This window comes from Leptopilina heterotoma, unplaced genomic scaffold, assembly GCF_015476425.1.
Source record: "Leptopilina heterotoma isolate Lh14 unplaced genomic scaffold, ASM1547642v1 Lhet_136, whole genome shotgun sequence".
Lineage (NCBI taxonomy): Eukaryota > Metazoa > Arthropoda > Insecta > Hymenoptera > Figitidae > Leptopilina > Leptopilina heterotoma.
In genome coordinates, this window is record NW_025110857.1 from 684,852 (window position 1) to 696,435 (window position 11,584).

Sequence of the window (11,584 nt, forward strand, 5' to 3'; positions counted from 1 at the left end):
AGATACAAGGGAGAGAAATGCAAGACAAAAAAAAGACAACAAAAAAAAAATGAGAAAAGAAAAAAAGAAGCGAGAAATCATAAAGTAACACATTCAGTAATGAGTTATAAATTGATTTTTTGATTGAAAATTTTTGAAAAACTTTTGTAATTTATTTCTATCGAAAGAAATATTGCGTTGATGATAATAATAATAATAATAATAATAATAATAATAATAATAATAATAATAATAATAATAAGGCGTAAAAAATTAATAATTAATGGATCAAGTGTTATTGACAATTTTTTTTTATCGTTGAAACTTTTCTCAAGAAAAATTATATTTAGTAGAAACAAAATAAAATTAATAATAAAAATATGAAGAAAATAAAAATATTATTTAATAAATATGGATTCAGTTTATTTTTATTTCTCTATCTATTGTTTTTAAATAAATATAAAAATAAAAATAATAATTTGGTTTTTAATATTAATTACAAAAAATTATTATTTTTACTTTCTATCTTTATTTAATTTTTTTTTTTATTCATTTCTTTCAACTTTTTAATCTTTTTTTTTTCAAATATTAAAAAACGAATAAATAAATTCTGAATGTTTTCAAAATCCATCTGACTCGAAATAAATAAATGTGATAAAAATATTTACAAATAATAAAAAAGGAGAATATTTGCAATAAAAAATAAAATTAATTTCAGATGTTTCTTTTTTTATTATTGTAAAAAATGTTCTTAATACGCTTCGTTGGTCTTTTTTCGTCGATTCTCTCCCTTCTTCATTCAAAGGGGTCGAGTCAGATTTCACTTCCCTAATTGCATGTTTGAAAGCAAGTCTGAATTTTGCTTTTATTCTGCTTTTAAACGCAAAAAAATATATATATTGTGATACTTGTAATTTTTGAAATAATATCTATTTTTTGTACTTTTTAAAAAAATAATTACTTAGTGAATATTTTAATTAAAAAAAATTATTTTATTATTAATTTTATTATTATTATTATTATTATTATTATTATTATTATTATTATTATTATTATTATTATTATTATTATTTATATTTTATTACTATTAGTTTTAATTATCATATAATATTAATTTGAATTTATATTTATTAATTAATAATAATTTTATTACTCTTATATAATAAAAGTTATTTTGTTATTTTTATTTAATTTTAACTTTGAGTAATAATTTTATTATTTTTTTTATAATAAAATTTATTTAATTATATTAAAATTTGAATAATTATTGTAGAATTGTTTTGCAAAATTATTTTTATTGTCCTCACTGTTGAGAGATTACTTCTAAAAAAAATTGCACTTTCGAATGTTAATTAAGTAGATAAACCACACAGCTTTAAATAAAGGAACGCTTGAATTAGTTTTATAAAAGCTAAAGAGACCATACTTTTTAAAGAGCTTAAAAATTTATTGCCTAGAGAGCTAGTAAATCCGAGTATTTCAAGCGGAAATTGAATTCATGATCCTCAGCTCGCGCGCATGTTAATAATAAATCAATTGATTTGACCTGCGCTCTGGCTTATAACAATACCAATGTATACATATATATATTAAATTTTATGGCAAATGAAAATGACACGATGACATTTATTTTAATATATAATTAAATATTAATCAAAAAATTTTGTCAATATCAATCCATTAGAGAGAGAAAGAAAAAAAATTTCACTCATTCAATAAATTAATTTTCTCCAACTTCATTCCACTCTCTATCATTTTTTTTCCCTCTGTATTTCCAATTACGATCAAAAGATATTTATGGATTTAATTTAATTTTCAATTTATACTTTTTGTTATTTTTTTTTGAAATTAAACAATTGTTTGTATTTTTTTAATCGATGCGGATTTATATCAAATTTCCTTTCAAAAATTTTATTTGTTTTTATTTTGAAATTCCGTTTGAGGGAAAATTACTTTATTTGTTATTTTAATTCCAAGAGGAATTAATATACGAGAAAATAATGAAAAGTTTTGAAAAGGAAGATAAATTATTTCTAAAAATTAAAAACAAATTTTGACTCACCATTGGGAATTTCTCTCCTTCGATTATTAGTAAATCGCTTCTCTGAAAACTACCGGCAGGCATCCTTTGGTTCTGACGTCTCCGCTTGAGAATGATCTCCTCTTATCAATTTTGAACAGCTCTGGCTATTACCATTCTCCAAAGGATTGATAAATATTTTCTGAAATACACAATTTAGTTACTTTTCTGTCGAAATTTTCAAAACATTTTACATTTTATATTCAAATAATATTCCCAGATTTTTTTCCGAAGCGAAAAAATAAAAAGAAAACATAATTATTGAGAAAACTTGTAAACTGTGCAATATATTAGTAAAAAAAACCCCAACTTTATTTTCATTGTGTCGTTAAAATAAACAAATCGGAGCTTTCTAACCTCAAAATTGTGTCAAAACTAATTTATCATAACAAATTTCTAACATTTATTCCAATTTACGTTTTCTTTACAAAGAGCACAATTTTGACACTAATAATCAACACCCGACACGATTATTTCACCAATAGTTGCAGTAAATCGATAAAATCGATATTTTTTAATATCCAGACTCCGCACAGTGAAAGAATGACAAAAAACGAACAAATAATAAACATCCGGTTTTTAGTACATAAATAGAACGTAAAATCACTCCCGGAATTCAATTCCAAACACTAAAAGTGTAAAATATTATGAATATTATTGAAAATTATTGGAAAAACAATAAAATTTTAGTGTTGACAATTTGAGAGCGCGGTAATGAGGCGGAAAACCGCGCGGGGTGTTAATAACCTCAATTCAGGCAATAATGAAATATCGCGGTATATCATTGCAACTTAATCTCACAATTTTCTTGGCACGTGTTACTGAAATATTAATCAAAATTTACTTCCGATATAGAATTTTGACTAATGAACATAGCGAACATAGTTGAAATACATTTAAATTAAAGAAATTTTAGGTTAAATACACGCCACAAGGGAAAAATTTTGTTCAAAAAAATTTGCAATATTTCGCATGTAAATTGTTATAGTTTTAGCGAAAAAATATGACTGATGATGAAAAAAGATACTTACAATGAAATGTGAAATGTTTCTAAAGATGAATTTGCGATTAAAGTAATAATAATTGTTGCAAATGCGGAGTAATTATTCAGGGCGTGTCTGTTAGCAATAAACATTAACGGTTACTGAAGAATGTGATGGGGGAGGGGTTACTTTTGGCGGGAAATCGAATATTTTCTATTTTTCCTAACCATATTTTCTTTCAAATCACTTAATTGCTATCTAATCTATAACCATTCGTTAACAAATAACAAATTTACGAATTAATTTACAATTTACCACGAAATTAACGACAAAATTATTAATTGTTTAACGGTAAAAGAAAGTTGACGAATTCAAAGCTTCCTATTGGTCGAGATACTTTGCCACCAAATTTGAATTTTTTCCCGACAATTCTTTATGGATTTTTAATTTATTTAATTGATATTTTATTATTATTGATTTTAAACGTCTTAAACATTTTTAATAAAAGTCTAAATAATTAATGACTAGACAAAATGTTAATTTATTTACAATTAACAACAAAATAACAAATTGTTTAATGGAAATAATTTTTCTAGAATTTGCCGCTTCCTATTGGTTGAGACATTTTGGCACCAAATTTGAAGTTTTTCACGAATTTTTAATTTTAATTAATGTTTTATTAAATTTGATTTTAAAAAAACGTTTTAATCAATCTAAATAAAGTTTAAACAATTAATGACTATCAAATGTAAATAATTCAAACTGCAGAATTAATTAAGTAAATTAAAAGAGTGAAAGAAAGTAATAGAGAGGGCGGTAGTTGTCAATAATATAAACAATCATAATTGAGGTTATGTTTCTTTGTTGTTTTCGTTGTTTTTTTTACAGATCTTGACGTGTTGCGTTAAACGAAGTGCAAAAAAATTAATTATTAATAATTATAATCATCGATATTAATAAAATCAGACTGTTGTCCAATAATAGTATAAATAATAAGAAATAAATATAAATTGATTTTGAAATACTGACAAATGAAATTTACCTTTTGTTTTGCAGGATGAAGTGCTGACGATATCGGAGAAGGTTGTCGTTCGTGTTCACGACCTTGTGACTTGGTTGGCACCTTCGTTAGAATGGTCTTGGGGAAGGGAAGTGTCGTATCCACCAACTCCATTGAGTTCACCCGAAAACACACCGACAAATCACGATGTTGGTCAACCTCAAGTTTTGACGGATCCAGGTATCGATTTCACGGACGTTGACAAACAACAACAGGAATATGAGAGCAATCACAATCCAATAAAACAATTTGATGCCAGTTTACAAACAAAAGTTATTGTACTCTCATATCCGAGATATTGTCGATATCGATCGCTTCTTCGAAGGCTCGAAGGATCGGAACCTTCTTGGCTATGGACATCGATAGCGGCAGCGGTGGGCGGTTTCACCGCTACGCCTGGTACAAGGATCCTTTTTTGCAGAGATACCTTCGACTATCCTGACCTTGAAACACACGAACTACTTTGCAATCACTTAGGTAACTTCTAACCTGCTCTCTGAATTACTAAACGAGAGAGAGAAAGAGATCTCCAGCAGCAATTATTTTCCTGTTCCAAGGAAAATGTGGAAAAAAATTTGCTGCTAATATTATTTTATTTTTATTATTGTTCACTTATTTTATTTACTAATTTATTTTATTTTTATTTACTTTATTTATTTTTATTTAAATTTCAAATGTTTTATTTTAACATAAAATTGTAATTATCTGAATATTAATTATTTAGATAATTATTGTATAAATGTGAGTAAATATTAATTTTTCACATTGTTTTTAGCTCCGAAATTAAAAGGGAGGCCTCGAAGAAAACGGAAAAAGCGGAGTGTCTCACCAGGTGAATCCAGCAATGAAAGTGAAGCATCGGTTGCTTCGTCTGTAGTTGCATCGACGTCCAAAGTCTCTTCCTCAAACTCCTTGATCAGTAGATCATCTTCCTCGGGAGTTCGTCGTAGCGAACGGAAAATGAGCGTCGAGGAAAAAAAGTTTTTGTCAGACGTCGACAAATTCATGAATTCACGAGGCACACCTGTAGGAAAGATGCCCTTATTGGGCTATAGGCAAAGTTAGTCTAGTCAAATTATTTTACTTATTCAATTTAAACTCCATCTAATTCAATTATTTAACTATTTTTATTTAATTATTCAGATATTTTTATTGAATTATTTGGATATTACTATTTTATTTTTATTTATTTATGTATTTTCTCTAATTATTTAAAATCCAGTTAAATAATTTCCGAGATTGACACAGATCAGGGAATTTAGGGAAAAATCAGGGAAAGTATTGGAAAAAATTAAATTTTTAGAATTCATAAAAAAATTCTGGAGAAGTTACAAATGTTCGCAGAAATTCAATTATTTTCAAAAGTAATAAAATTCTTCGCAGAAATTCAATTATATTGAAATTTGTTTTCAAATTCTCGTTAAAATTTCAATTATCTTTATCAATTAATAAAATAATTTCCAAAATTCAATTATTTTCAAAAATTTTTAATAAAATTCTTAGTAAAATTTCAAGTCTTTCGAGAAGAATTCAATTGTATAAAAAAAAATTTTAATAAAATTTCACGCAAACATTTAGTTATTTTTATAAATAATAAAAATTTCTCAGGAATTCAATTATTTACAAATTTTTTATAAATTTCTTCGAAATGTTTCCATTATTTTCATAAATAATAAAATTCAACGCAGAATTTCAATTATTAATTCTAAAATATATTTAATTAAAGAATTTACTAATAATCGATGAAGTTTCATAAAATTGAATTATAAACAACTGAATTTGAAAATTCTCGAAGAACTTTTTCAAAAATTATTAAAAATAATTGATTCAAGAAGAATTTTAGTTAAAAATTCTAGAAAATAATAATTGAATTGAAGTGATGAAAATAATTTTGAAGAAGTTACAGTAAGAATAACAATAAACTTAATTCGTATGGACAAATAATAATGATTAAATATTTATTTAAAAATAAATTTATTTATGTTTTTGAATAATTTTACAATTCAAAAAATTCGTAAATAAATGTAATAGAATATTGTTTTTAGTATCTAATCATTTTGGAGTGAATTAGAATATTCTTTAGGGTCGGGAAAAAAGTGAAAATTTTATCTAGAAATCGGGGAAAAACAAAATAAAAATTTTATGGCAACGCTGTTAGATAATTTTATTTAATTATTTATGTATTTTTGTTTATATATTTAGGTATTTTTATTTAATTATTAAGATATTTTTATTCAATTATTTACGTATTTTTATTAAATTATTTAGATATTTTCATTCAATTAGTTAGCAATAATGATTAATTATATATTTATTAATTTAATAATATATTATTAATATTATATATTAATATTATATTTATTAATTTGTATTTTCATTGAATTATTTATGTATTTTTATTAAATTTTTAAAGATGGTAAATTTTACGTATTAGTTTGAATTTTTCTTCTACACTTGATATATTTTTATTTATTTTTTTAATTATTATTATTATTATTATTATTATTATTATTATTAAATTTTCAAACTTACTGAATTTTACGTATTAATTTGAATTTTTCTTCTACACTTGATATATTTTTATTTAATTATTTTCTTAATTATTATTATTATTATTATTATTATTAAATTTTCAAACTTACTAAATTTTACGTATTAATTTGAATTTTTCTTCTACAGTTGATCTATTCCTTTTTTATACAAAAGTACAAACATTGGGTGGTTATGACTCTGTGAGTGCTGGCCGTCTTTGGAAGTCCATTTATGATGATATTGGTGGTAATACTGCGTCTACAAGCGCTGCAACAATTACAAGAAGGCATTATGAAAGGTAATAGAATACGTAAAAGAAATTATTTTTCCAAAAAGAAAAGTGTTTGGATAAAAAGGATTTAAATTTTGAATTAAAGACAAATATTAATGATAAATTGATTAAAAAATCAATATTTAAAAAATTGCATTTGATTTATTTATGTGTTTATTTGGCAGGTTATTGTTGCCTTACGAAAGATATCAAAGGGGCGAGGAGTCAAAAATCAGGCCAGCTCATGGGAGGCGAACGAAAACAAGTAGTTCGTCAGAGGAGGCAATCGAAGTGAAAGATGAGCCTGAGGATTCATATTCACGAGAGCCGTCACCTCCTAGTGGAACACCTAATTCCACGACTGTCACTCCTTCATTGCAGTCGATTTTGTCGACATCGGTAAATTTCAAGAGACTAATAGAAATTTTGATATGAATATGAAAAATAGAAATAATCAAATCGTTTAAAGAGCGTTTTTTTTTTAATAAAAGAATTGGGATTTAGAAATTAATTTATTTTTGTATTTTTAGGCTCTTCTACCTGGTGAGAAGCCGCGAATGGAGAGTGGGAAGACGTCATCGTTACGAAGTGTGAGAGTGAAGCCTGATAGATTAAAATCTCTAAATACAATAATTGCTAATGCGCCGTCTGCCAGCCAACTGCCAAGTCCACCACCTTCCTCGACCACGTCGTCGTCAACTCCAAATAGTACGCCGTCGACGACGCCAACCGGTGGCAGTCAAAGTGTTTTAGAGAGGCAGCTCAATAGTCCGTTAATGTCTCAACAAGTGCCGCCACCGAGTTCACCGCCCGGTCTACCTGTCAGCGCTGTCACGTCGAATGCGTCAACCGTCGTCACACTGACACCGCCGCCTGAAAAGGATATCAAGGAAATCAAATTGGATCCAAAACAAACCACCCTGCTGGCTCAGGGCAAGGAAAATATTCCCCTCTTCGATGAGAAGCCAATTTTCCTGGAAAAGCCAATAGTTGTACCGCCACGATCGCCCGAAGTGATAGATCTCGAGAACGAAAGCGATTCAAGTAGGGACAAAATTATCATTCCCAGTTTCAAGAGGCAAAAACTGGAAATATTACGCGAAGGCGGATTGGAAGTGACAGCGGTCGATTCGCGACCGAGTGTCATTCAGCCGAATTCAACAACGCCTTCGCCCACTAATGTCAAGTCTGAAGAAAAACCCCTCGTTTCCTTATCGCAAATCACGGCGCCATCGATACCGAAACTCATCTCCGTCACGGTGACACCCGACATTGGTCACATACTTCCGTCATCTCAGGAGAATCACAATCATCACAATCACCATCACCACCAACAACAACAACAGCAGCAACAACATCACGTCAAGCATCAAACACCAACGAAACAATCCACAAATCACAATTCAAATAGTACCTCACCCGTCAGTCGTGTCATCAACCTTGGGAACTCGAACGCAGCCCTAATGCAACTCTACGCAAATGCAAACGTTGCCGTCTCGAATACAACATCAACAACAACGACGACAACAACGCAATCCTCGAATCACCGATTCGTGCCGCCTGTCATCGCAAACGGACGTGCCGTCCCTCCCAGGGTCACGCAATCCCGATCGATATTCGCACACAACGAGAAAATGGTCTACGGTAATCCCAAGGACATTCTCACCACCCAAAAATATCTACCTCCAGTCGTTGCCGTTCAAACAACCCCACCGCCACCATCGCCATCGCCAAGAAACGAGTGCCTACCAACCGGCGTTCTCGATCTCACCCAAAAACAACAACCAACCTTCTTCAGGCCTAGCTTAGAAATCGTTCGCGTTCCCGTTGTCCCCCGACCAAATCCCATTGATTTCGATACAAGAAATTCGCACAACAAATCATCATCATCACCGCGAAAGGAGCAATTTCCAAATTATCCCACACTCCTCGACACACGGACAATGGCCTCAAATAATCTCGAAATAACACTCGTTAATCCAAAAAAACAGCATTCCAATTCACCCCTACCAAGTCCAACCTCAAGGAATTGCATACCAATTCAAAGGAGACAATTAAACGGCAAATATCCAGTGAGAACCGAACCCGTCTCACCCTACACGCCACGTAAACCAATAATACCGAATGTACCGAATTTAAGTCAATTAAATTCCTCAACATCAAGATCGAATAGCACAACAACTCAATTATCATCGATCGATAAAAGAAAAACACCCGATTTACATCGTCGCATTAGCGAAGGTGATAAAAATCAACAAATCGATAAACATGGCAATGATTCATCAACAACACGTAGGCACAGTGTACCAAATCCACCAACGGGTTTTGTTCCAAATATGACGCAAAATGCCTCGTCATTTCTCGCACAATTGCCGAATAATCCGGGGAAATTTCTACCTATGATTGATCCAATTTATTATCCGGCATTGTACAATGGTTTCTTTCCACCGCCAATGTCAACGGCAACAACTGCTCCTTTTCTATCGCCTGAATTTAACGCTTATTACAAGGAACTACTGGCATCCTCTTCACAATCAAGACTGGGGATCGCGGGACAGACACCAACTGTTCCAACGTCCAAGTAGATGGCGGATCTCAATTTTTAGGATTATCAATCGACGATTGAACGGGTCATCGTGTGATGATGTTGATAAGGATAAAATACCTTTTTTAAACAAAAAAAATGTCGAGGTACGAACTCTCGCTGTGTAGCTATTTTTTAGGGCAAAAATGTTGGAATTTTCTTCTCCCACGATTGGGTTTCGAAAAGAAGAATCATTTAGTTTGATGGCGCATGATTTGTGTCGAAATTTTTATTTATGGTTTAATGTTGAAAGTGTTTTTTTTTTGAGAATTGAATTTTCGAATTAAGAAACGGAAGTTTCGAGTTTTCGAATTAGAAAAGTTTTGAGTTTTTACATTGAACGAAAATTCGAGTTTTCAAATTAGGAAAGAAAAATTCGAGAATTCAAATTAAAAAGAGGAAAGTTTGAGGTTTCAAATTGAAGAAAAATTCCAGTTATCAATTTAAGAAACAAAAATTCGAGTTTTCAAATTGAGAAACAAAAATTGGATTTTCAAATAAAACAAAAATTCGAGTTTCCAAATTAAAAAACAGAAATTCAATTTTTTTATTTAAGAAAATTTTAATTGATTTTTCAAATTAAGAAATAGAAGTTTGATTTTTCTAATTAAGAGAAATTTAATTGATTTTTCAAATTAAACAAAAATTCCAATTGTCAATTTAAGAAACAAAAATTCGAGTTTTCAAAATAAGAAACAAAAATTTGAATTTCCAATACAAGAAACAAAAATTTGAGTTTTCAAATTGTGAAACGAAAATTTGATTTTCAATTAAAACAAAAATTCGAGTGTCCAAATTAAGAAACAAATTCGATTTTTCTAATTAAAAACATTTTAATTGATTTTTCAAATTAAACAAAAATTTAAGTTTTTAAATTAATAAACAGAAATTTGAATATTTGAATTAAAAAAATTTTGATTGATTTTTCTAATTAAACAAAAATTGAGTTTTCAAATTGAGAAACAAAAAAATGTGTTTTCAAATTAAACAAAAATTCGAGTTTTCTAAATCAAGAAAAAAAATTCGAGATTCCAAATTAAGAAACAATTGAATTCCCACTCGAAAATGAAATATGAAATTAAGATTTATTCAAAGAATTGTTGTCCTTAATGTCAAATTAATTTCGAAACAGAATTTTTGAGACAATTGAATTAAAATAAATTAATTAAATTGAAGAAATGAAATGAAAGAAATAAAAGGAATCTGAAATTAAATTGAATTCAATTAACTTAAATTTAATTAAAGAAATTAAATTCAAGAAATTCAATTAAAGAAACTAAATTGAAGAAATGAAATTAAACTAAATTAAATTAAACAAAATTGAATGAAACATTTAATTAAATTGAAATAAACAATCCGTATGAGTCAATCAAACGCGAATATTTTTGTATTTTTGAATCTCATTAAAATTCTGTACTTAAAAGACTATTTTTGGATAAACTGTAAAAAAAATGTTCTATTTTTAAATAAATAAAAATAATTTATTTTTTCACTTCGAGTTAATAATGATAGTAAATAAAATTATTTTATTTCATATAAATTTCATTTCATTGTAAATTTAATTATATCATAATTATTACGAATTTAATTCTACTTTAATTATTATGAATTTAATTCTATTATTATAAATTTAAATTATATTATTAGATTATTACGAATGATATTATGAACATAAGAATTCTAATTTATTAATTTTAAAATTATTCCAAATTCTAAAATTCATAATTTGATAAAATTTAATTCTCAAAAAATAAAACACACACAAAATTTCGATACTATTTCATGCGTCTCTATTTAGTTTTTTTTGGAACGAATGTGAACACTGTTAAAATGATTTCATTGTTAAATGAATGATTTCATTTTTCGTGAATGAAATTTATGTTCCGTTTGTTTTTCGTTTGTTTATTAACGAAAGTCTACTCATCTGCTGATTACAAGAGATTCTCGGCTTTTTTTTTTTTTGTTTGTTTGTTAATTACAAAAACATTTTTCATTATAAAATTTTTGGAAGAAAATTGAAGACCAAGTTTTCTTTTTTTTTAAAAAAAGTGTCTTACAATTTATACAGTTTAACTCTCAGTTTTTTTTTTTGCTT

General features: G+C 28.0%; 1 protein-coding gene across 1 annotated transcript in view; it reads left to right on the plus strand.

The window, feature by feature from the left end:
- Positions 1-9,959, plus strand: part of LOC122497768 (uncharacterized protein PB18E9.04c-like) — a 169,317-nt gene extending 159,358 nt beyond the window's left edge. The window contains exons 3-7 of the mRNA XM_043605045.1: positions 4,099-4,579; positions 4,878-5,162; positions 6,782-6,932; positions 7,091-7,304; positions 7,436-9,959. Of these exons, the coding sequence (XP_043460980.1) occupies positions 4,099-4,579; positions 4,878-5,162; positions 6,782-6,932; positions 7,091-7,304; positions 7,436-9,490 (3,186 nt within the window). The 3' untranslated portion in view covers positions 9,491-9,959. The remainder of the gene's footprint in view (positions 1-4,098; positions 4,580-4,877; positions 5,163-6,781; positions 6,933-7,090; positions 7,305-7,435) is intronic.
- Positions 9,960-11,584: the final 1,625 nt, after the last annotated feature.